We start from the raw sequence: 27276 nt of genomic DNA on the forward strand, positions 1-27276 counted from the left end.
CCTTTGGTGCGTTCACAGAGAATGGAAGCCTAAAGTAATGCGTGATCTCACGGTACTTTAGGCCTCTGATCTTTGCAACAGAGAATGGAACCAAAGCCAGGGGGTGCTTCCATGTGCCTCTGGAGGCTGGATCGGGGCATTGGAGGCCTTTTCCAGGCTGCTGCCACCCGGATCTGAGGCCGGGGAATGCTTCTGCGCCGCCCGGCCCCCACAACCTGATCCGGGTTCCAGAGGCCTTTTGCAGCCCACTGCTGCCCAGATTTGAGGCCGGGGAGCACTTACATAGCCCTCCAGCAGCCTGTTTCCGGGCGACAGCAGCCTGGACTGCAGGGGACTTCGGAAGCATTCCCTGGCCTCAGATCCAGGTGGCAGCAGCCTGGAAACGGCCTCCAGATCAGGCCGTGGTGTGTGTGTATGTGTGGAAGTGTCCCCCGGCCTTAGATCTGGGCGGCAGCAGGAACTGTGGCAGAGAGGAGATGGATCTTTTCCAGGTGAGTCTGGTGCAGCAGGAAGGGAGGGGGAAGCATGACATATCTTATTGCATTTGGGAGGCCTTGAGGGCCTGTCCCATCACTAGGCCCTTCATGGCCTTCCCCATCCTGAGATACCTCATGTTCACTTAACGAGCTGTGTTTGTTTTAACAAGCAAGGAAGTGATCTTGTTTGAGGTACAAGATTCACTCTGCGAGTTTTCGAGTTACAAGTGGAATGGGCAGGCTCCATTGCACTCGAAACTCAAGGACTACCTGTATTGTGGCAAGAAAATAAAAGTGTTGCATAAGAGTCAGTAGTTCCTTATGTACACCCACAGCTAGGAGGCAGATCTTTATGCATGTACACTCAGTGCAATACACAAACATCAGCAGATACATAATATGAATTGTCTCGGGTTTGCCCAGTGAAATTCAATAAAAGATTATAAAATATCACTTTTAAATTATGGATAAGAATCACTTGGCAATGGACTACCTTACTCATCTATTCCACAGGCTATTGCTGTCCAGACCATTTGGATTGAAATAATGGTAGATGTATTAACTTTGTTCCAGCATTCAAGGAGGGAGGAATTTTTGACACGTCTTTTCAGTGTGAAATTGTTAGAAAATCATGCAGGTTCAAAGCAGTTTTAAATTTTGCTTTGATGTGTTTAGATTAGCAAATAAAATGCCATGCCCAGCCAGATGAATATGTGCTGCCTGATAAATGCTTAATGAAAAAGGAGAGCTAAGTCAACATATTGGAAGGAAATTAATAACGATCTAATTCACATATTGCCTAGGTTATGGCAGTCAGCTAAGCTGTAATTAGTGAACTTCCATATCATGCTTATCCATATGTTATAATGTACAAACCTCTATACCTTTAGTTTGCTAAAGGCAAATTAATAAATTTGATTGTAACTTAGTCTGCTTTCAAGAGCCAGTGATTGAAATTACTGGCCAAATAAAGAAACATTTATCATCATAAGACACAAAATAGGAATTCATGGGAGATTATGATCTTAATACTGAGAAATTGGATTTGAATTAACTGAGTAGTAAATTGGAGGCTGTATGACTGCCTTCATAATGCTTGCAATATATGGCCCCAAACATATATGATAGAGATATTATCTGTCAAATTGATAAGTTGTCTATCAAGTTGATAACTAAACCTACTACTGTAGATCTGCCAACCGTTTATATGTCGTTATAGAGGTTATTCTCCATATATCTCTCTAGAATTACTCTGCTTTTTTCATTATATATTTCTTTGTGTTGTGCGTTTATCAGATATACAGTGAAGCTTATGGTTGATAAAGCAAGCCTGGGTCCAGTTGAAGATTTTAAAGAGCTGCTAAACTATCTTGAAGAATATGAAAATGACTGGTACATTGGTTTGGTGTCTGAAAAGGAATGGCCACAAGCTGTTTTACAAGAAACGCCATATCTTTTTTCTTTGGGGCATGATCCAAATATGGTAAGAGATTCCTGAGTTTTAAGTGGATTTTTCACTAATACGCCACTTATTCTATTCTTGAATTTAATGGCAATACTTACAAATGTTTTCTGTTGCGGTTTATCAAGTAGTTTGTCAAGCTGGTGTTGTGATCCTAGCCCTCTATTAGTACAGCACAAAAAGCCTTCAGGAATAGGTGGCATAATTAATTAAGACCTGTATCATTAAAAATCTGCCTAGTGATTAAGATATCCAGAGCTGATTGTGACATTCCTTTTTGTGGAATCCCATTAGAAAAAAACTGTGTTTATATGTCACTTCCAACTTCAGAAATTGCCTTTGCAGTTGATATCATTTGCGTTGTTTTCAGAAAGTATATTAAGTTATGTTTTAGGTGTCTTTTTAGGGTTTAAAGTTTCATTGTATGAATTTTGTTTAGTTAATTCCTGTACTTAATCTTTTAAAACAAAGATACTCAATTTTTTTATCGGCTGAGGGACTTTATGTTTTGGAGGGCTGCATTTTAAAAAAAAGTGGGATCATGACATACAGATAGTCCTTGTCTTTAAACACAACTGAGACTGGAGTTTCCATCACTAAGCAAAGTAGTCATTAAACGATTTACCCTTGATTTTATGACCACTTTGCCACAGTTCACTTTGTTTGTCCCTGGGGAAGGTTGCAAATGACATCATGCAACCTCAGGATGCTGCAGCCGACGTGAATACATGGCAGTTGCCAAGTGTCTGAATTTTGATTATATGACCATGGAGATGCTGTGATGGTTGTAAGTGTGAGGCCCGACCATAAGTCACTTTTTTCAGCATCATTGTAACTTTGAACAGTTAAATGAATGGAGGACGATCTGTACTAAAATGGATTATATGTGTGTAATATGACCACTCTGTAGCCATGTTTTGACATTACCCACCTCTATCATAATTAAAATTGCAATTTGATAACCATTTTTAGAGACTTTTAGAGGCCCAGATTTTTGCTTGTGGCCTGGAACCTCAAACTGATTATCTCTGTGATAAAAGCACTGTAACAATAATTTGGGACCAAGGAATAAAATGACTGACATAATAGATGATATGCGTCCAAAGGGTGGGGGGAAATCTATTACAAAATCTTAGAGGCTCACCAGCTTCCCAACTGAAGGCTGGACAATATTCCAGTTTTAGTGCCTTTCAGAACATCATCAGAGTGGGAGCCATGCAGATTTCCGACGGAATGCTACATAGGTAGAGCTCAGCTTATGACCACAATTGAGCCCAAAATTTATGTTGCTAAGTGAGAAATTTGTTAAGTGAATTTTGCCCCATTTTATGACCATGCCACATTTATTAAGTGAATCCCTACTGGTGTTAAATTAGTAACACAGTTGTTAAGTGAATCTGGCTTCCCCATTGACTTTGCTTGTGAGGAGGTCTCAAAAGATGATCACATGGCCTTGGGACATAGCAATGGTCATAAATATGAATCAATTGCCAAGCATCTGAATTTTGATCAGGTGATCATGGGGATACTGCTGTGAAGAATGGTCATAAGTCACTTTTTTCAGTGCTGTTGTAACTTTGAATGGTCACTAAGCGAACTGTTGTAAGTTGAGGACTATCTGTACCAGAGGCACTGTGACCTAGAAAACACATGTCCAAGGTGTCACTAGATGACATTTTTAAATAGAAGCACTGAGTCTGCTGAATTGTACTGGTTGAGATTCAAAGTCTTTTTCCATTAACCCGTACATTAAAAGGAACGTAGCTTAAACTGGTTATGTTTTCTGTGCTTATAGACCAACCACATCTTGATCAACAGTTTTCACAATATCCACGGCCCGGATTTTTCTTAGTGAAGAAAAATAAAATCTGATTTCTCTGCAGTGTTCAAAGATAAGGTGACTCTTTGTACTTCTCTTTATTTTTCAGGGAGTTTATACTTGCAGGATACTCACGCTTCAGGAATTCCTAGTACAAGTGGGAGAACTGAATGATGAAGCTGTCAGAGGACAGTGGGGGAATCTGTCGTGGGAGCTGTTATATGCCACAAATGATGATGAGGAACGCTATAGCATCCAAGCACATCCCGTACTCCTGAGGAACCTGACCATACAAGCTGCAGATCCTCCCCTTGGCTATCCTGTTTATTCTTCTGAACCTCTTCACCTGACTTTCTTGTAGTTCCCAGTATGAAGCCACTTCATTCCACTGAAAATAGTGTGGAGTCGGGGGACTTCTTTGTAGAGAAATTTTGACCATTTGCCTTTCAGCATCAGGTGACTATGGGAGAAGACTTAATGCAGGCAATAAGAAAATTATGCATTTTAATGATGTATATTGTGTGCATTTTATATAAAATCCCCCAAATCATTACCAATACTGTATTGACAAGTACTTTCCCCAGGCATGTAAATTTATATACCTTAAACCATAGAAAAGTATTTTACTATAAGATGGAGGTTATATCTATGATTGTTATGCTGTTTATTTTTTTCATTTGCTAAATCATACATTTGTATTATGAAAGGGATATTTGAAAAAAAACATTTAAGGTCTATTCAATTTTGAAAAAATCATTGGTTAAGAATTACAAATTGAATATTAGGGGAAAGAAATATCCTGGTTCAGTAAGGTTGAAGTTTCCAGCCTCATTGGGCAACCACAAGCACAGACTTGCAGCCATGCTCCTACAAACAAATTCTGCCTATTTACTAATGAGGAAAAAATCGGTGGTCAACAGAAAGCCAGGTCACAGTGGGAGACAAATATACTACCTGACAGATCAGTCATAAAGTTTGGGGTTGTCAAAGGCCTGACCAAGCAGATTTACCATCATAAGACTATATTGCTTGCAGGAGAGGTACTATAAAATCTGTATTTAGTTTCCTGTCACAGTGACAAAACGTTCTGTTCATCTGCAGTTGGTAGAACTGTAAACCATACAGTGTAACTCCAAAAATCAACACTGGCTTTCTAGTACTTCCATAGTTGAGTTGTAAATAGCAGATAGAAGTTTTGATTCTCCCAAGTTATTAAGCTAGCTTATAAAAGACTGAAATGGAGCACATTTTAAGTGATTTACTAAAGGTTTCAAAAGTAAGACAGCTCATATATTATAATAAGCTTATTTATTAAGACAATATAATCACTGTGGTTCACATAGCATATTGTGAATGTGGCTGACTTTTGTTTGTGGCCCTTTGCCATTCATTTTCCTGTTCTCAGACACAATCCTGACTGGGGCCAAAAATGTTTCTGTTTTTGCATTTTGAAAGGGAGGGGTTCAATTGGTTAAAATAAGCACTTTAAGCACTACAGAGACTTAATGCATCCATGGAGCTCCTGAAAATGGATTCTGGCCAATTCACTTTAGGAATACAGTCCCTGGCATACTATGAAAAGTTTGTGTGGATCTGAAGCCAATGGAGATTGCACATTCCTGCAGTAGATCATAACCAAACCATGTTATAGGCTAGTGTTATATAAACCCAGCCAGTATTTGAGGAGATGGGTTGAGAAAAAGGTAGATTTGAATCATCATCCTGATGTATATATTGAAAAGCCAACAAGTGAAAGAACTAGCCATTTCATGCTGCAAAGCCAAAAGCTTTTTACAGGTACATCCATTTTGTTGCACATTTTTGAATCATTTTTTGCCAAAGTGTTTGCAAAAGAAAACCACAGACTTTTCAAGCAGAGGTTCCTCTCTTTTCCTTATGCTGGTTCATGTTTGAAAGAGTGCTCAGCTGCTCCTTTCTCTTACAAAGACTTTTTGTAGTAAGAAACATCAGCATCCTGTAAGAAACCATACATGCTGCATAAGCAAGGCTATTCAAATAAATAAGGAAGACAACTGGAATGCTTCAATCACTTGCATATAATATGCATGCAGAACTCAGAAATAGCAAAAAATAAGTGCCATTAACGTGCAATTCCCACTCAATTATTCACTTTAAAACAATATAAAATTGTGATAACATGTAATCCATACAAAACTAGTGAGCTGCAACATTTTAAGGCTTAGCTAATCCAATACACCTCCTAGGACTACATTTTTTTAATATTAAAGTATGAAATCTTGAATCTAGCATTTCATTAAATAAAACATTTGTGTCTGGAATTAAAGCATGTTAAAAATCCTGGGGTGGAAGGATCACATCTGGTTTAAATGCCGTATTTAGCATCTTGGCTCGGATAATCTATGAACTTGGCTTTGCAAATTTCCAGAATATACTTTTGAGACAACTAAAAAAAAATCTGGTCTGCCTTGATTCTGTACTTGTATCAGATAACCACCTTCTGTTTACATCAGAAAGTGGTAATATTGTTCTTTAAACTTTGAAATGCCTTCCCAATGGGGCTGAAAGGAATAAAAGTTCTGACTGTGCAACAAACCATGATCATAATTTTAGTTCTTGGGAAGAGCTCAATGCATATGATGGGAAGACTGATGGTTTGACCTGTAATAGGGCTCCAGATTATATTCTGTCACTTATCCAAAGCGGAAAGAAAAGTGAAACCCACCACCACTGGGCAGTTGGGGAATCTGGTGCTTTACAGAATAGATAGCCAAAAATGTGGTCTGTTCTCTCTTTTGCATTTTGCAGGTTTAAGAGGAAAACTGCATAAGGACACAAGAGGCTAATTACCCCACAAACCCTCAACTATTTCAAAAATTAAATTAACTGGATCCCAGTCCCAAGCATTGTTAAAATGCAGTTCTCTGTATGTTGGGCAAAGCCCAGTTCATTCATAAAGCAATAGGAGTTGTATACATCTGCACTGCAGCCTCTGAGAAAGCCAAAGATCTGGAACTGGAACAAGAGGATATGTTCTGGAATGTACACAAAAACATATGTATACAGCTTTCAAATTGTGTACCTAATCTTCAAAACAGGAACCTTCGTGTTTGGCCTTCCCATAAATGTCCAGTCCAAACAGGCATATGCATTTATATCATGCAGGTATTGTATCATGCAGGTATATCATGCAGGTATATAGAGCCAAAATATCAATTTCTTGCAAGGAGACACCTGGAGATATAAATTTGGCATTTTGTATAACTTATTGCCTTCTCAAATCAGCCAATTTAGTTGGTTTAAATGATACCAGGATAGGAAATAAATTCTATTTTAAGAACATACCACTCCGCTCTTGAAGTTCTCTATCCGTTTCTTTCCCATGCTGTTCAATAGCCACCATGCCCAGGTGGGCGCATACTGCCACATGTAACAAATTGCCAAGTAGGGATGGTCACTGACCCAGGCTTCCTTCACATCATTAGCCATGCTAACCAGGGTTAAACGAGCACAGCGCTGAGTTGTCATTTTGTGAGATTGGTCCCCAACGTTTTGATTAACCTGGTAAATGAGGTGAATACACAATAGAAAATTAGAGAAAATCAGAATGTGCTATAAGCATATCTCACTAGGCCAATTAATCTCTGGGCCCCTCCTTTAAAAATTAGCTTCTTGACATTACAGAACTTCTAATTTTTTATTTTTTTATTTTAATCCCATTTATATCCCGCCCTTCTCCGAAGACTCAGGGCGGCTTACAATTTAAGCACAAACCAATGTGCTTAGCAATAGCCTTCATTCTATGTATATGCCTGCTTATTAGGGCTTTTGCCCCCCCCCCCCCAAGCAGCATTATTACAAAGTCAGCTTATTGCCCCCAACAATCTGGGTCCTCATTTTAACTACCTCGGAAGGATGGAAGGCTGAGTCAACCTTGAGCCTGGTGGGATGCGAACCTGCACTAATTGCAGGCAGCTGGTATTACTTAAGGAGGCATTAGCCCACTGCTCCACCAAGGCTCCTTCTCCTAATGAAGCTCTAATGAAAATTCCCTTCTCCCTTTTGCCATCATAAGGAAAAACTAAAACTCAAAATCAGAACAAGAACAACAAAATTTCAAGTTACAAATTAGTAATAGATATGCTGTTAAAGAATGCCAGCACACCATTGGTTGAATTAAATTCCATGGGCATCCCTTTCCTGTTAAACAGCATTTAACAGTGCACATGTCTCTAGGCAGACAAAATAATGGTCTTAGCAAATAACTGCAATCACAACTTAGGGGCCCAGGTTTGGCCTCTCTTGCACTATCATCAGCAATCAAGGAACAGGGCAATAATTAACCAGAGCAGATTTAATTTCTTTTCATTCCTAACTATGAGTCCAGAGTTCATTGTCCTTTAAGTCATTTCAATCAGTTTGGTCTAGAAACCAGGAGACTGTGAGTTCTAGTTCTACTCTAGGCATGAAAGTCAGCCTGGTGACCTTGGGCCAGTCACTCTTTTAGCCTAACTCACCTCACAGGGTCATTGTGGGGAAAATAGGAAGAGGAAGGACCATTGGGTATGTTCACGATCTTGAGTTATTTGTAAAAATAATAAAGGGGAGATAAAATAATTTCCTACCTTTGAAATTTCTTCAGTAAAGACATTATGGATAATCTGTGACTGGACAGGCCCTGGGCAGATATTGATTATACTTATCTCAGGATAATCAGCAAGCTCAGGCCGAAGAGAGTTAAAGAAGCCCTAAGAAAAAGCAACAGTAATTTTAATAGAAGGGTCTCCACAACCATGAAGAGAATTAACTATCATGTGCCTCAAAGATTGTAACTGCATACATATGCAATTATAAACACAACCTACAATGTTGCATAAGTTTTTGTTATCAAGTTTCAAGGTTTCACTAAGGGATCCGTAATAAGATTTAAGATGGAATGTTATATAAGCTTATCTGTGTTTTATCTATTTGGCTTCTCCATTTTTTCTTCATTTATCTATTTTATATTCTGGATAATGACTGCTAAAACTGATCTCCCTTTGTAAAAAAAAAGTGTTTTTCTGAATCCCATGCTGTGAAACTCGATACCAAGTACCAATATCTCCCAATCTAGAAAAAGGTCTGTTGGTTGTATTCAGGAAGCCAGATTTGATGTAGGGTTACCATAATTAACTTATAAAAATACAAGTATCCACTAGGTAAAGGTTTCCCCACACATGCGTGCTAGTCGTTTCCAACTCTCGGGGCCGGTGCTCATCTCTGTTTCAAAGCTTGTCTGAGGACGTCTCCGTGGCCATGTGGCCGGCATGACTAGGCACCAAGGAGCGCATGGAACGCTGTTACCTTCTCACCATAGTGGTCCCTATTTTTCTACTTGCATTTTTACGTGCTTTCAAACTGCTAGGTTGACAGAAGCTGGGATGAGTAACAAGCACTCACTCTGTTATGCGGCACTCGGGATTTGACCCGCCAAACTGCCAACCTTCTGATTGACAAGCTCAGCGTCCTAACCCACTGAGCCACCACGTCCCTAAGTATCCACTAGATCATAGCAAAACAAAGACTAGTTTCTATATTTCTTTGCTGGTATCTCTTAGTCACTCAACCCTGTTACAACTTAGATATAGCAACCCCATTCTGAAACCTCCGGTTGCTAATCTTAAATTATTACAGCCACTGAATTCTGGTCAATTTTAATTGACAGGTAAACACAACTGCTGCTTAGTACTTAGTACTTCAATCTACACAACCCAGCATTTTTTAAATACGTGTACTGTTTTTACTGGACATCTGACACAAGTATCTACAGAGTTGTACAAAAATAAACAAAAGTGATCATGTCACAACTTTCTGTATATATTTGAATTTCATAATACGAACAACAGCCCAGATATATTGCTCAAGGTGATATATTTCTTTATTGTTGCTGATTAGCCCATAGGACTAATATGAACTGCCCAGATATAAATGCAACATAGTCCAGGGGAAACAGAATTAATACTGGGGTCTCTTAACCAAATCTTAGTGGCCTAACAAGCCTTAATATAAGTATAAAAGGTAAAAGTAACGGTTCCCCCGCACATGAGTGCTAGTCATTTCCAACTCTCTGTTTCAAAGCCGAAGAGCCAGCGCTTGTCCGAGGACGTCTCCGTGGTCATGTGGCTGGCATGACTAGACTCCAAAGGCGCACAGAACGCTGTTACCTTTCCACTGTAGTGGTCCCTATTTTTCTACTTGCATTTTTACGTGCTTTCGAACTGCTAGGTTAGCAGAAGCTGGGACGAGTAACAGGTGCTCACGTGTCACTCGGGATTCAACCCACCAAACTGCCGACCATCTGATCAACAAGCTCAGCGTCCTAACCCACTGAACCACCGCGTATAGGGCCTTTCAAACATCATCAAGTTCTCTGGTTGCAATTACTACTGTACATAATCCTAAAACATAGTCTTCCTGGCATCTCGCAAATATCATGGAATTAGAGCTTCACGAATGCTAGCAGGGGAACTTCTTGGAGTTGCACACACAACACATTCTGGGAACCTCACTTGACCAAAACAGATGGAAAAGAGACTTACCTGCAAAGCATGTTTGCTGGCACAATATCCAGTTGCTAAGGGAGCTCCCATGATACCCATGACGCTGCTCATCGTGACAATCTTTCCCTGCTTCCTTTGAATCATGTGGTCCAGGACAAATTTAGTTAAGGAGACGGTGCCCAGATAATTGAGTTCCATGATAGCGTTATAAACACTAACGTTTGTATCTACGAAAAGAGAACGCTGAGAACGTCCACCGTTGTTCACTAAAATGTCAATCTTTTTTAAGAAAGGAAATGAAGGAAAAATTAGTTAAATTACCGCTTGTCAGCATCAAGAACTGAAATGACTCTGGACTCAGAATGCAAGAACCCAGCTAGTTTCAAGACCTCAAATAACTGTATGTTTGAATTTCTGAAGCCCCAGCTCGTTATGTGCTTTCAACATCATTGTCTGGGATATATGAAAGGGCTTCTCACACATATCTGCATTTTCATGCTCCCTCTCAGACACATTGAACCCTTTAAAAAAGGGTAATTGTATTCCAAAACAAACACAAATCATCCTGTGATGCTAGATTTCATCCCAATACAAATTGCCCCAAGGATATGTGTGTTTCTTGCCCTGCTTCTCTCCCTCCCCCCTCTCTCAAAAAAAAAATGAAACTTACCCTTCCAAAATGCTGAAGGACTGTCTTTGTGGCAGATTCATGGGATTCCCTTTCAGTCAAATCAAGTGGCAAAATGAGGATATCTTTATCACTTAGGCTGCTGTTCTCTAAAGGGAAAATGGTAAAATGTCTTGTAGAAATAATGGATCTTCCCTCCATCCCACCTCATAAACACAGCTCAGCATACAGAAAGGGGCACCCAAATTTCTCCTCTCCTCCCTCCCCTTGTAATGCTCACTTTTTCCACACACCTCTGACTTTTCCTGGTCTGACGGGCATCATTCGGCCATTAAGTGCTTCTTTTGAGGGTTTTTTTTTTAAATTCATGATTTTGTCATTTGTGACTGCATTTAGTTCACTTATTTTCCATTTGCTCTGTTTTCCAATTTTATTCTATCTTATCTGAACAGTCTCTCTGATGACTTGTCTTTGCATAGTGACCCCAATATTTACGCTCAGGTTTCACTATTTGCATTCCCAGTGAAGATCTCTTTGGTATTGCGTGATTTGTTCTTCCTGCAACTCAAGCTATTCTCAATCATCTTTATAAAATATCATTCCTCTTGAGCTACGGTTGGCCTCCACCCTGTTGCTTTTCCAAAAGGCCCTAAAAACATGGGTTTGCAAGAGGACCTGGGGACCACAAATAGAGTGGCGGATTAGAGTGGAGACCACAATCAAGTGGCAGACTTGATTGTATTGTTGCTGCCATGGGTGGTGGAGATGGTTTTTTTAAAATGGTTTTTTATTATATGATGGATTTTTTAAAAAAATTGTAAGTTGCATAGTCACCTATATGTGAGTTGGGCAATTATATACATTTATTTAATAAATAATAAATAAGTTTTCTCCAGCACCATAGTTTAAAAATGCAGCTTTCACAGCCCTATGTTGCAACTTGGAAATCATGCCCTTGACAATTTGTACCTCGTTGATAGTATAACCTTTCCCCCCTAACTAATGTGCCAAGTTAGCATAGTACATATTGTTATTGGGGCCCTCGGGTTTACTTCAAATATATTTTTCAGCCCTTCAGAACACGATGTCTGTTAAATCGGGATTGAAAAACCTGCTTTGCTCAGATTGATTGCATGTGACCCTTGGCCTATTTTTAAAACCACTTTGCAGAAATGGTTTCTGAAATCCAACAAGGGATTCGTCCCTTCCCTGGTATTTTGGAGGAACTGCCTAGTGTCAGAAAACAGAAAAGATGGCATCTGAAAGAGAATATGAGTGTGTGATCACTTTTGGCTCTTGGCCAGGCCCCTGAGGGATGTGATTCTCTCCATGAAAAACCAATCTATTATCCCTTAAAAAAATATTCAGAAGGCAAAAGTAATTTCTAGAGCTGCTTTTCTCAGCCTGTTGCCCAACAGGGGTCACGTGAACTGAAGATAGGAGGAACTGCAGTCTAACATGTCTGAAGGGTATGAGACTGGGGAAATTCCCCTTTTCTGCACAGCTTCATCCAGGCTTTTATATAGCTCCCCGCTTATTTATGAGCAGAATATAAGAGTAAGGAGAGTTTCTGTAAGCTCATTATATTGTAATTTAAGCAAGGTAAGGAAAGCCAGACAGAACTGGATTTCAGTCATTCTTCACTGGCAGTGGCTATGTTGGCATATGCATGTGCGGGAAGCATAAGGTGGGAATACATAGGTCCACACTGAGGCATGTATCTGAGAGGGAGGAGACGGGGCTTAGAATGGAAAAATCAGCAACATGCAGAGCTGCTGTGTGCTCCCTTCTCCAATAGGGATGATCAGAGGATTCAGATCCATCCCATTTTTGGAACTAAACTACTTTTTACTAGCTTCTCCTTAACACACCAAATGTATTCCCATTTGGTTTGGCTTTCAGAGAGTTATCACACAGGCACATTGGGCTGGAAAGAATAAAAAGTATTCTCACAGAATTCTTCAAAACTTTAACAAAGCTTTTCTAAATCCAATATGAGAAAATTATCCAGGTCATTTCCTTGGTTTGTTATTTGTATATCCCTTTTGATTATTAGGCTATTAGTTGATTTCTTTTGTATCTGCAATGTAACAACTTTTTCCGTGTCCTTCTCGTAGCCTGTGATTTTAAAATCCACTTTCACATAAGTCTCAATCACACTTCCTCTCCCACTGCAAAACCCCAGAGTAAAAGCAGCAGTTATCTAAAGAGGTTGTTTAGAAAACTTTGCTTTCTTTTCAGAGAATGCTTGGATGTTCCCCGGAATATTTTGGTTTACTCCTAGAGCATGCCAATCTACCCATTCTAGGGGATTTTCATAATTTTCCAGCAGTAAATTGTCTAAAACAGTGTGAATTATTTCCTGTTCTAGAAGGTCTACGTCCAAAAAATTACAAACTACCCCTGAACAACTAAACTGGCACACTCTGGGAAAGAAAGAGAGTTTTGCACATTCTTGCTTTAAAAAGCTGGACTTTTTTGCTGGAGCGTTTAAAATTAAAATTTTGAGGAAGAGAGAACTGCAGGTTGGGTCCAACTTGCACATGAGTTAAACCTAGATGTTCTGTTTTCCCAGAATTTGGAAGGAAAGTTAGGTTTCCTTTCTCTTCCTCTCAGTGAATTTTAAAGCTTACTATGCTATTTTCATATCTCACTTCAGTAGTAGCAGACTGTGGGGCAACCACATGCTGGAGAGGTATCTGTGGGGTGTGACTTGAGAACCCGTGGTTTCAGAGCAACTTTATTTGGAAGCAGGTGTGCAAGGTTCCCTCTCTCACAGTGAAACCAAAAAAGACACAAACAAGATGCTCTAACAGCTCCGAGCACTAACTTTATTTGACAAAAGTTAATATTGTAGGATTATCTGAGGTTTATGATTTCTGTTGGGTTTTTTTAGTGAAACTAGTGATTTTGAAATGCTATAGATTCCTCTGACCCTATCCCTTTGTTTCCTACAGCAATACATTAGAATTCAAGTCATGGATTACATATGATGGCATCTGTTAATGATTAAATCGCTTGCCATAAGTCAAACAAAGATAATTAATCTGGCGCCTTTCTGGAGCTGAGCAAAACTAATGTGCAACATTGGTTTTGCGAGATAGCCTTACAAAACACCAAGACTTTCCTCTCTGCTCCACTTGGCTATATATCAAGAAAGGGAAGCAAACTTGGATAAGCTAAACACCTATGCAACTGCAGTCTAGCTCAACCAGCCTAAAGCATGAACAATATCAGGATGACAAAATAATCTTATTGTCAATAAGCTGTCCGCTGATAATTCAATTTTTCCTAATCTTTTTTAGCATGAAACCTTCTATAATTGCCAAGTTTAATTGGCACCATTATCAAAATGGTTTGCTGTTGCTTATTTTCCATTCTTGTTTACTGTGTCAGGGTTTTTGGGTAGCATCCCAGCTGAATACTAGACCAGTTTACTTGACCAGGAAAGATCAGGAAGATTCTGTAGAAACCTAACTGGAATTAGCACAGCTCTTTATAAATATGCCAAAGGGCATACTAATTTTTATTGTGTAATTTTATTTGCAATTCTTGCGACTTAGTTAAGGAAAAAATGCATATATAAGCTTCTAGAATAGCTCCTACCAAGACACTTCTTTTTCACCCTCTCCAATTCATTTTCTCTTCTTGCCGACAACACAAGCCATGAGCCAATTTTGGCCAGCTGGTAGGCCAACTCTTCTCCAATTCCGCTGGAGGCACCAGTCACCCAGACAACTTTCTTAGGCAGCTCCTTTTCTGGGGAATAAAAAAAAATACCAAAAAAGATTATAAGAAGAGGTGTCAAGCACAGTAAATTAGGAGTCCAAGCACTACAAGTGAACATAAGATTTATTGCATGCTAATGCTCTCCTCAAGAATATGAACTACTAATGGTCAAAGCAAATTGGTGGTAAATAAGAGTCAACAGAATTCAAGGTGGGCTAGACTTGGATCTCTTGTGAGCACAAAGGGCCTTTTGGCTGATGATACATTTGACCCCTCCCTCGGGCTCAGCAAGATCATAATGTGCCGCCGGTCAAAGAATGCCGACTGGTGGCCCCCAGGGGGAGAGCGTTCTCTGTGGGTGCACCGGATTTATGGAACCATCTTCCGGTTGAGCTCCGGATGGCGCCCGATCTCCGCTCCTTCCGGCGCGACCTTAAAACCTATCTCTTTGAACAAGCTGGCCTGGCCTGATGGGACGGGGTGGGATTTTTATTAACGACTTCAATTTTAAATTTGTATTATCTCTGGGCATTGTTTAATTATGTTTTTAATAATTTAATTTTAACTTTTGTATCTAATTTTTATGTATTGCCCTGTTCACCGCCCTGAGTCTCTTGAGAGAAGGGCGGTATATAAATTAAATTAATAATAAATAAATAAATAATGAAGATCATCTCCTACATCAGGTGTTCAATAGCAACTTTCATGAATATGTACACATCTGCAAACAAGAGACTGGTTGTTAGCCAAATTCTTATTTACTTATTTAAATCCATATACTTGGCCATCCATCACAAATACAACTCTAAGGTTCCTAACAAAAGTTTAAAAATACAATACAAATGTTAAACCAAAGATAGTAGTATCGTAAGACATTTGAAGACTAATCATACCTTTTTCTGACTAAACTCCACAAAACCTCAACCATCATAAATAAATTTCTGTTTAAAGGGACAACATTCTTTCTTGCCTTGAACATATTCAGAGGCTGCTGATGCGCACACAGCACAGGCCAGTTCATCCTTACACAGCCGAGGAAAGTGAACTTACGCAAAAATCAAACTAGGAGGTAGTTCACAGAAAACAATCTTCCTAGAAACGTCATTGACTTTAACTATGTATCATTTGCCCAAACATAAATCCCCAAGGACTTTGCTGTATCAACAAAAAGAGCCTATTTTCAAAATTTGCACGCAACAAAGCAAACAAGAAAGTCTGCCAAACATCTATCTATATCTTTCGCAACAAGTTACTAGGCCTGTATATGCTCTGGAATACATAGCTTTATTCTGAAAACAGAAAGGCCTATCTGCACATAATGGAGGAGATCTTGTTTTTGCTATTGCTCTATACAAAAGAACATAATGAGGATATTTTGTTTTAAACGAAGACAAAAGGAAGGTTATACTGGATCAAGTCATAGATCCATCTGTTCCAAAATTTCCCATAATGGTGATTAAATGCCAGTGGGAAAACCCCATGCATGACATAAATGAAATAGCATTCTTGCTTCTAGGGACTGATATTCACAATGACAGAGATAATGAAGTTAATATATTACTATTTAACTACAAGCATTCTTTACTTGGTGGTACCCATACCACTGGCTAAAAAGCCATGTCCTAGAGGAGATCAACCCTGACTACTCTTTAGAAGGCCAGATCCTGAAGTTGAAACTCAAATACTTTGGCCACCTAATGAGAAGGAAGGACTCACTGGAGAAGAGCCTAATGCTGGGAAAGATTGAGGGCAAGAGAAGAAGGGAACGACAGAGAATGAGGTGGCTGGATGGAGTCACTGAAGCAGTAGGCGTTAGCCTATATGGACTCCAGAAGATGGTAGAGGACAGGAAGGCCTGGAGGAACATTGTCCATAGGGTCGCGATGGGTCGGACACGACTTCGCAACTAACAACAACAACAACAACAATTCTTTACTTATTAAATTTCTATGTCAATTTCTATCTCATTGATACAGCAACTCTGAGCAGCTCGCAATGTAATAAAACCTAAAAAAAAGGGCTGGGTAGTCCTCAACTTACAGCCAGTCACTTAGTGACCGCCTGAAGTTCTTACAGAGCCTCCCCCCCAAAAGACATTTATGAACCAGTTATGAAGTTCCAATGATCGCATGCAGCATACACTTCCCTGCAGTCATATGATGCATTCCAGGGTTTTTTGCAATCAGCTCGCATTTATGGCCATTTGCTGCAATTTGGGACATTCTCATTGAAAACCGGCATTTATTTCTGGTTTTTGCAAAAATACCCCATAGCAAACAATGTGTTCACTTAACAACCATGCCATTCAGGGTTTGTAAGATCTTTATTAGGTTTCACTATCAATACTATTAGAGATTGCTTCCAGGAACTTGGAATAATTTCCCTTTCCATTATTTTATTAAACATTAACCTCATCTTCACCACCAATAGTCCTTTAAAATTTTTATAATATTCTGCGCCTAGTCCATCTAACCCTGGTGCTTTACCTATTTTCAATTTATTAATAACTTCCAGTACTTCCTCCTCTTCTATTTTTGATTCCATTATTTCTTTGTCATATTCTCGAATTTTACAGTTTAAATTCTTTTCTATATATGTCCAACTTTCATTCAAATTTATTTCCTTTCCCTTAGATAACTTTTCAAAAAACTTCTGAAATATCAACAATTTTTCTCTCATCATATTATATCTTTTCCCTTTTTTGTTCTTTATTACTCCAATCAGGCTTTTTGCCTTTTTAACTTGTGTGGCTCTGGCCAACATTCTAGATTTTTTATTACTATTTTCATAAAATTCCCTATTTAAATAAATTAGATTTCTTTGAACCTGTTCTAACTCAATATTTTGCAACTCTTTTCTTTTAGCTGATAATTCTAACATAATCCTATTCTCTCTACTTTCTATATATTTACTCTCTAGTTCTCTAATTTCCTCCTCATCTTTTTGGTTTTTTATATTATAAGAATATTTTATCCCTAAACTTCTTACCACTGTTTTCATTGCATCCCATATTACACTTATATTACTACCTCCTTCTTCATTTATAGTCCATATGTCTTTTAATTCTCTTCCATTTTCTCTACAATCTTTTTATTCTTAAAAATCCTCGAACCCATTCTCCATCTACTTGCCTATTTATAATCACACGTCTATCTGGCATGTTTTTAAACAATTTTTGCTAGTCTTGCTGATGGCAAGTACCATCTATAAAACATTTTATATAAATTTTCTTCGTAGGAAGTTAACATTTCTTTCCCATAAATTTTGCCATTTTTCTAATTCTGTATTATATCCAAAAACCTTTGCCCATCTTATCATTGTTTCTTTAACTTGTTTGCTTTCCATTTTCAAAGTTAATAAAAAATTATAATTTTTCTTAGTTTCTCATCAGGTTAACAATATCTTATCAAACAAAGTTTGCCCCTTATAAAATACATACAGTTTAACATCTTTATCATATCTACCTTGCATTTGTAAATGTGCCCACCACGATAAATTCATACCCTGATTTTCCAAAACCTCCATTTCCCTTGGCATCTTGTAACATATTCATCTTAATTCTAGCTTTCTTTCCTTGCCAAATAAATTTTAAAATTAATGATTTAAACCTTCAAAGATTTTTTTCTCAAGTTTTATAGGTATTGTTTACAATAAAAATAAGATTTTCGGTAATATATTCATTTTCACCATAACAATTCCAAATCCACTCTTATTTGATTCAATAGCTTTGTATAGTTATCATAAAGGCCTTTGAACTATGGTGCTGGAGAAGACTCCTGCGAGTCCCTTGGACTGCAAGATGATCAAACCGGTCAGTCCTAGAGCAGGACTTTTCAAACTTTTCACCCATTGTACCACTTTTAGGATATGGCAACATCCGAGTACCACCAGTCGCCTAGCAAGGTGTCAAAAACCTGATGACCAAAAAAAGGGGGGAAAAAGGAAAAAGTGATGAAGTATAGGTACTTACAACAGTTGGTTTAGTGACTGTTCAAAGTTACAATGGCACTGAAAAAAGTGCCCCCAAGCCACAGCCGAGCAAGTCACCTGCCTGCCCACCTGGCAGCACTCTTCCTCCTGTCCGAGGTTTTCATTGTTGTGAGCATTTCTGTTGAGGATTGGCAGCGGGGGTGGGATGGGGGGGTGTTTGGTTTTTATCCCCCCCCCCATCTGCTGGGTGGTTGCAGAAGGTTTTGGTCACTTCTCATGACCCTGGGACACTGTGACTGTCATAAATATGAATCAGTTGCCGAGTATCTGAATGTAAATCACAAGACCCTGGAGATGCTGCAACATTCCAGCTGATCGGCGCTTCTTCTTGGCTCAGAAGTGCCAGGATCAGTGCCAAGCTCATGGCGCTTCCGCTGAGCCCTGACAGCCCTGCAGCTCCAGCCATCTCTCGCTCAGGCTTGTGTGGTGCTGCCACCAGTTCAGCTCATTCCCCTCCCCCACTACCACTTTTCTACGAAGGTCGTGTACCTGCCAGGTGCCAATGTACCACAGGTGGTACCCATACCACTGGCTGAAAAGCCATGTCCTAGTCCAACCCTGACTACTCTTTAGAAGGCCAGATCCTGAAGTTGAAACTCAAATACTTTGGCCACCTAATGAGAAGGAAGGACTCACTGGAGAAGAGCCTAATGCTGGGAAAGATTGAGGGCAATAGAAGAAGGGGACGACAGAGAATGAGGTGGCTGGATGGAGTCACTAAAGCAGTAGGCGTGAGCTTAAATGGACTCCAATTAAGTGGGACAATTTCTTCTCATGGCCTCCAAAGTAAATTTCATTTGGTGCACCTTAAATCTGCTTGTTCTTTCTTTGCTGCCATATCATACTACAGGTTCCTATTCAGTTTTCCTTCAGTTACTATTTCAAGATCTTTACCACAAATACTATACCAAGCTAGGTACAGTATACATGTGCAGTTAATTGTAATGTCTTAAGTGAATAACTCTCTCTCTCTCTCTCTCTCTCTCTAATTTCATAGTGACTCTTTATACCTATTTCTACAACTTATACAGAAATTTCTCAATACTACTCTTGTCTTGTAGCAACCCCACCTAATATAACAATATTAATAATGATTCCTCCATTTTTTTCATCAAAAACATTAATGAAAATATTTATTACACAATGAGGTATCTAAAATTTCTCACCTTTAAATTCCCCAGAAAATTCCTTGTTTATTCAATTATTTCAGTTCTTTCTTTGTTTCAAATGTTTTTAGAAATGTTAAGATCAACCCCTGTGATACAGTTCTTGGTACTGACTACTCAGCATTTTATATAACATGCAGCACTATTTAATTATTTAATTAATAACAGGAGGGAATGAGTTATACTTCTCATCCTGGAATTTGATCACAGAATCTCCAGTAGTTTGTTGTGATGGTGTTAGTTGTATTTTTCTAGATAAAATCCCTTGCATTTGAGCCAGTTGTGTGCCACCTCTGATGCATATTTAGCTGTGGACGGATCTGTTAATTCCCCTTCTATTGTCCAAAGTAATGATACCTTCTAGTTTAACTTGACTTCTGTGGCTACATTCTTGCAGTTTTTTGGCAGAGTTACAGAAAATTTATTTATCAAATTTATATGGCCTGTAATATCATAAAAATAACTCTGGGCTGCATACAGCACTGAATTTAAAAACTATAAAGATCTATGGAGATTAAAAAATTTAACTGTCTTCCAGATGATTTGATTAATTTGGCCTGTACCATCAACTAGAAGTTTAAATCACTAGCATTAGTGACTTCGCTTCATTCTGTTGTTCTTGCCATCTTTTATTCTTTTATTGGTTATTATAATTTCGTTGTTTGATTGCTGTGAGCCATCCAGATCATACTTATTTGAAGGAGGATATTATTAGACTGCCCTCTTACAAAAAATTGTGTTCCTCTTGAAGCCAGGCCAACAGTGTTCTTAGAGCTTTCCAAAAATTAATTTTAAAAAATGAAATTGTTCTGGAGGTTTTGGGGATTGCTGAGTGAAGTCCTTCTGTTTCTTGTATTTCTGGCATTGTTTGAGTTTTTCTAGCATCTGTTCCACCTGGCTGCAAGGTCTCCTTGCCTAGTTCTTATAGTAAAGTTAGTCAATGCATGGTGAGATCAGGGATTTTGTTTTTCAGCTAGCTTGTCACAAGACTGGACCATTATTTGGGTTGATCCAAGTTCCCCCAGCTGGCTTTTGTGCCTAATGGAAGGCTACAACCTGAGCCTTTCCCACTATCATGATATTTAAAAATATATATAACATGACATATAAATAAAATAAAATGCCAATCAATTAAGTGCTTCTTGGGTCCAGGTTACCTCAGAGAATGTCTCCTTGTATACGATTCCTTCTTGTTTACCGAGATCATCTGTGAGTGTTTGCTCATATTTGCCCCACCCAGCCATCTCTGAAACTTCTGCTCCACAACATTTAATTCTCTGGGGAGTTTAGTGAAAATGATGGCTACTGCTTTTAGGGGGAAAAATCCCACTTTTTAGAGCAAATTCTAGTTGAAAATTATAAATATAATTCTTATCTTAATAATTCTGGTTCCAACATCATTTTGAGTTGGGGGAGATGCCAGGAGAAATGATTTTATTAAAGATTTGCTGTGGGCCCTTTTCATTTTAGCTATAAGCTCATATCTTACCTACAGTTTTAAATGTTAAAAAAATCATGAAACCTGCCATAGAATGTTTTAATGGAAGGTAATATGCAAGATGTTGATAAATCAAATGCTGTTTTCTGCTTATTGCTTTTATAGCTTGTACATGAGGGCTCCCCCCCCTTTGTATTTTATGGCACTGAATTTACCAATGTTAACAGTTTTCCATGAAGGGTTCAATAGACAGTTAATATGGCAGACAGGTATCAATTCATTCATCATATTCTGCCAGTCAGATCAATAAGCTTGTCCTCATAAGGTATCAAAACCAGCCACTCTGACTGATGACATTCTGACTCTGACATTCTGCTCAAGTGTTGCATCACTTGAGGAAAGTGTTTCTACTGCAATAACTCTTGTGCTATGCAGATAATAATAATAAGAATAATAATTTTATTTATATACCGCCCTTCTCCCGAAGGACTCAGGGCGGTGAACAGGGCAAGCATAAAAAATACAATACAAAAGTTAAAAAGGATTAAATATATGCCCAACTAAAAACAGTAATTACAAATATTAAAATAGCAAGTAAAAACCCCACCCATTCCCCGTCAGGCCAGGCCGGCTTGTTCGAATAGGAATGTCTCTAGATCGCGACAGAAGGAGCGAAGGTCGGGCGCCATCCGGAGCTCAACCGGTAACCGATTCCATAGCTCCGGGGCGCCCACAGAGAAGAGTAACAAAGCATAGGAGTAAGAGTAACAAAGCATAGGATTCATCTGTAGAGACCATGTGCAATTGAAAATAAAGGAAGAGCAAACCACAACTTAATGGAAACTGTTTCTTCACCTTGAAAATATTCCTTGTGATCAGAGCAGTTTTATATTATTCCAATATAACCATCTAATATTCACTTTAGAGCTTCATCTTTTAAATAATTAAAACAGTGGTGTGTCAACACAATAATGAAACAAGAAAAATATAGTAAAAAAACAAGGAAAGAAAAAACTAACAGGATAAAAAAAATCAGAAATTGATGCATCTAACTACATCTCTAAGAAGAGATACAATTTTCAAAATATTCATTCTGAATATTTCTATCCAAAAAGACTTGAATATAGATATTCTAGTAGGAATTATTTTGTTAATGAAATTAAGAATTCATTTATTAAATTTATATACCACCTATCTCACTATTGTGGGAAGTCAGTCCCCCCCCGAGAAAGAAATATTTTTGGAAATATTTAAAAGGCAGAATATATTTTCCTAAAGAATTTTAAAAGCAGAAACCAACCCCACCCCAAGTCTCTCTATCCCAAACAGAAACCAAATCTGCAGATTGCAGATGTGATAATCTTGTCAGAAAGACTGGAGTCAGGAAACTGGGATTAGGAAGAAAGATCCCTAGAATCAACAATCCCTCACAGCAATAATCCAACAGTCAACAGCCCCAGCCCCAGGAAAGCAGGATTGATCTATGGGACATAGTAGGATTAACCCACCACCATCAGAATACCAGAAAGGCACACTCAGACTCAGGTCAAAGTTCATGCCATGGGAACAACTCCAAACAAAAGGCTCAAGAAGGTATAAAAACCCACTCCCTACATATGCTCTCTCTCTTTTCTTCCAGAGCCATCTTTCTGTCTGGCTCTCCTCTTCAATAAATTGCAATCTTCTTTCTAAAGCAGTCACCATGTTGTTTATTCCTGGCTTGGACTGAACCATGATGAAGACTTTTCCTTCAACACTATCAAGGGACTCTGATATAAAACTCTTTCTCTTTCCAACAGCCTAAACAAGAAGGGAAAAGTAATAGACTAAGTTCATTTACAACAAAGCCAACATGGGATGTTTTTTGTTTCGTTTTGACATGTTCCGTGAATTCAGTTTTTACTTTTGAGCAGACAAAGCTCAATGAATTGAAATATTATTGCTAATCTTAAAGTAAACATGTGTTTGAAATCCTGGATGACCTTCCTCAAGGATCTTCCAATCTAGTCCACTGAATAATGTACACAGGCATTCTAATTAGTAACCACTGTTAGTTATTTTCATGAATTTATCCCCTTTTAAAATCATTGGCTAGTGGTCATCACTGCAGGAAAGGATGCTGCTTCTTTTATCTTTCATTTAAGTTTCCTTGGATCATTTGGATTTGCTACTGCTAGAGAAAAAACTCCTGCAATGGAACAAAACATTTATTCTGTATATATGCTATAGATAAATACTTCTGAAGCAGAGATAATTAATTAGTTATATCTACCCAAAATTAAATAACCTCAGGTTTTGGCTTTCTGTCAACTATAAGAACTGGTTAGTGATAAACACAGGGATTTGCTAGTTACAAGGTTCCTTCTGGAAGTAAGAAATCTACATGCAAACTGATGGATCACCAGTTGCCCTGATCACCTCTGGGCAGCTTACAATGTAAAACAAAGCAATGATACAAAAAAGATGCTGTACAATATAAAGTATACAAAATTTAGCATCTGTTTGAACAACACACTGTCCGCTTGTCTATATGAAACTGTATCAACTCTACTGTTAACACCCACACAAAGATTTTGTCTTTCAAATGCTTCAGGCAAAACCTCATAATTGCACTAGGAATAACTGCTTCTAGATTCCTGCCTTTCATCAGCAATTTGTTCGTGCACACAACTAAATACAAACTAAATAGCAATGCAATTATCTAACCATTTTAGGAAATAAAAAAATTATTCCGTTATTGCTCAGTTTCTTTACAATATAATCGGAATGATTAATGAAACAATTGTGCAATCTTTTTGTATTTTTTCAGTATCAAGGTATAGATTCCAATTTGGCTGGGGATTCAGTTAAACAGTAACTGAGAGTCCAGAAAGTGAAATAGGATAGACAAAACTACTCAGAGACTTTGATTGTTATAAATTTAGGGGTTTTAGAACACAGTGGTGGGCAGACATGATAGCAGTCTTTCAGTATCTGTTGGACTATCACACAGAACAAGAGATGATCTTATTCCCTATAACTCCAACTACTATGAAAGGCATTCAGGCTACACACCAGGAAGAATTTCCTGACTATAAGAGCTGTCAGCCAGTGGAACAGGCTGCCACTTGAAAGGTTAAGTTCTTCTTTGCTGGAGATCCTCAAGTATGTAATTGGTCAGAGATGGTCTAATGCAGGGGTGTCAAAGTGCCAGCCCGTGGACCAGATGTGTCACAAGGAAACCACACCCTCCCCACTGCCGGCAATGGGGAAAAAGCTCCAATACATCACGTGACGTCACGAGTTTGACATGTCTGGTCTAATGGATCCTTCACTGAGCAAGAATTGAACAATACAACCTCTAATGTTCCTTCTGACTTTATAATTCTCTTTCAACACTTTGGCTTTTTTTTTTAAAAAAATGTAATTACTCCAGTAAAAGATCTATATGGCATTAGCAAATGTATTAGTAGATACTGTGCTGCAGCTCAATCTAACTAAAGCTTAAACAAAAGGATATTTGCAAAAATTATTTTAATGCAATGAAGTAATATACAAAATCATGTTCACAAGACCTGGTTTTATATTGTGGGAAGAATCCAGAGAAAGAAATATTTTGGGAAATATTATAAAAGCCAGAGTATATTTCCCCAAAGGAGTAATGGAGAATATCTTAAAAATAAAACAGAAACCAGTCCCAGCCCCTCTCCCTCAAGCAGAAACTAGGCAGAGGGCAGCTTTTAGAAATGCAGAAGTAATAATCCATTCAGGAAGACTGGTGCCAGGAAGCTATTAGGAAGACAAAGACACCTAAAATCTACATACTCCCCACCCAAATTCTAAGGACAGGAGACATAATAGGATTAACCCACCAATACCAAAAGGGCACACTCAGACTCAGGTCAAAGTACATGACACAGAAAATACAAGCCTCAAACAGGAACCAGCCTCAAGAGCCCAGAAGGTATAAAAACCCACCACTCCCTGCTACATGTGGTCAGTTTTTCCAGAGCCATCTTTCTGTCTGGCTCTCCTCTTCAATAAACTACAACACACATGTCAAACTCGTGACGTCACGTGACATTACGCAGCGTATTGGAGCTTTTTCTCCATTGCCGGCAATGGGGGGGGTGTGGTTTCTTAATGACGCCAGCAGTTTGACACCCCTGAACTACAACCATCTTTCTAAAGCAGTGTCCATTTTGATTATTCCTGGCTTGGACTGGACCCTGGTGAAGATTTTTTCTTCAACAATATAAATCCTATTGCTGTCACCCTAGAAAATGAATTGTGTATCTGTGAGCATGTAAATGTGTGCTTGAATCACCAATATAAAAGTAGACCCAGCCTACCAGGTGAATTGTTGATTCCATTTCTCTTTTGCTAGGTGTTGTTACAAGGAAGTAGGTAAAAACTACTAGACTATGTGTAGTATAACTCTGTTTTTAAGTTAACAAAACGTAGGACTTGTAATCCTGAAATTTTATCCTACCTTGCTTTAAGTGGGTCTCTCTTTTCATTTACATAAAATAGTATCACTACACATAGTCTAATACAAAAACAACAACAACAGGCTTGCACTGAGACTTAAGCTACTGCTTAGGTCTGAACACACTTAATTCAGGACTTTGCGAACAGAAGTGGGTTTGTTTACCAGTCATGAAAAGGGTTCACCTCTCCCCTGCTTTTTCAAGCAGAGAACTCGTTCATGACTGGTAAACGAAGGGATAGTAAAACCCATGCAATCCATTAGCATTCAGCTGGAAATCTGACAAGGGCCTGACCAACCCACTTCTATCCAATTTCCACAAGTAAACTGGCTCAAGGACAGTTTCCAACTATGGTAAATGCAGCTATGTGTTCTAGACACCAAGCTGAAAACCTAGGCATATTTACTTGGGATGAGGAAGCAATGCCTGAAAAAATATTCAGATGAGTAATACTGCATGGAAAAGAAAAGAGGGCTTGCACACACCCTATTCACAGCCTGGAGATCTCCAAGAGTTGCGGCTTATAGTTTCCATATCTGCAGCCAGCATGGCCAGTTCCTTAAAAGCTTTGAGCTACAAACATCCTGCACTCTGACATTTTCTAGCCCAGATCTGTCAGCCCCAGGCTCCACTTCTTAGGCAGATTTTATTTGATCTTTGTCACTTTTTCCGTTATCACTCTTCCCAGTTATCACTCTTCCCCAGAAAAGAGAATTAAAAAAAAGTTTGCTCAAATGCTCAAAAACATAAAACAAAACTGAATAATAAAAGAGGTTTTTGGTGTGTGTGTTTTTTTTTTAAAAAAAGAAAAGCAGCAAACTAAAAGGAAACTAAATTAAAAGGCAATTTGGCCACCTGCTCCGATAAATGCTTGGTTAAAACAGAGCTGTTTTCCAACTGTTTCAGACTCTGTAATCCCGACACCTGGGAGATACCAAGGTCACGGAGGCTTTCACCTTCAATTTTTTAACAAATCTCACGGCAGCATCCTCGTCATTTCAGCGGTCAGTTAACCGCCGGCTGGGCGGGAGAGAGCGCCGCCTTTACTCGACTTCCTTGGCGCGGGGAGGGAAGGCGCGTGAGTCCGCTCGCGTTTGCCCGGCCTGCGAAAGGGCTTCTTCCTCCCTCGCCCGCTTCTTTTTCACCCCTTTTGCTCACTGCTTGTAATCGAGGGGGGGCCGCGCGCAGCCCTGGCCAAACTGCCACGTCCCCGCGCGGGAGGAACGAGGGAGGAAGCGGCCAACTCCAAGCAGAAGAAGCGGAAAAAGTTGGGCGCGACCGCGAGAGACAGAAAGGAATAAATTCCGCGGGTGACTTACCGGGCTTCTTGCCCCACCATTCTGCCCACTGCACGGTGAGATCGCTGTCAGCTCGGATCCAGCGTATGAATTGCAAGATTAGGTAGGCTATGAAGCTGCCCACCGCAATGCACTGAACGCAGATCTCCATGGCGTGCAGAGGAGGCGGGAGCGCGGCCGGAGTGAGACCGAGAGCCCCTTCTTATAAGCGGCGGGCTGAGCTTTTTTTCTTTTCCGCCCGCTGTCCCGAGCAGGGAGTGGCCGCTGGCTGCAAGCGGGCCTC

The 27276-nt window shown here is 39.1% G+C and overlaps 2 protein-coding genes across 8 annotated transcripts in view; one reads left to right on the plus strand and one right to left on the minus strand.

Moving 5' to 3' along the window:
* The window catches only part of PCNX4 (pecanex 4), a 25529-nt gene extending 18449 nt beyond the window's left edge, over nucleotides 1-7080 (plus strand). For 5 of the 7 annotated variants that reach the window (XM_081314562.1, XM_081314561.1, XM_081314560.1 and 2 more), the window contains 2 exons: nucleotides 1773-1959; nucleotides 3867-4499. In XM_081314562.1, coding sequence (XP_081170688.1) covers nucleotides 1773-1959; nucleotides 3867-4118 — 439 coding nt within the window. In that variant the 3' untranslated portion in view covers nucleotides 4119-4499. Of the gene's footprint in view, nucleotides 1-1772; nucleotides 1960-3866; nucleotides 4500-6544 lie in introns of those variants that run through there. The other 2 variants (XR_014024696.1, XM_081314565.1) reach the window with 2 other exon arrangements.
* On the minus strand, nucleotides 5051-27276 carry DHRS7 (dehydrogenase/reductase 7). Its single transcript, XM_081314568.1, has 7 exons — nucleotides 27015-27276; nucleotides 14510-14662; nucleotides 10946-11052; nucleotides 10315-10554; nucleotides 8362-8484; nucleotides 7082-7297; nucleotides 5051-5732 (listed from the first exon to the last, which is right to left on the minus strand). Exons 1-7 carry the CDS (start codon nucleotides 27142-27144, stop codon nucleotides 5697-5699), a joined length of 1005 nt encoding a protein of 334 aa, XP_081170694.1. The 5' UTR covers nucleotides 27145-27276; the 3' UTR covers nucleotides 5051-5696.

Source organism: Vipera berus (genome assembly GCF_964194415.1).
Source record: "Vipera berus genome assembly, chromosome: 1".
NCBI lineage: Eukaryota > Metazoa > Chordata > Lepidosauria > Squamata > Viperidae > Vipera > Vipera berus.

Coding starts and splice junctions, on each gene's coding strand:
- DHRS7 (XM_081314568.1), bottom strand. CDS start 27,144: ATGGAGATCTGCGTTCAGTGCATTGCGGTGGGCAGCTTCATAGCCTAC. Junction 14,663..27,014: donor ATGGTGGGGCAAGAAGCCCG/GTAAGTCACCCG, acceptor TTTATTCCCCAG/AAAAGGAGCTGCCTAAGAAA. Junction 11,053..14,509: donor GGTGAAAAAGAAGTGTCTTG/GTAGGAGCTATT, acceptor TTTTCCCTTTAG/AGAACAGCAGCCTAAGTGAT.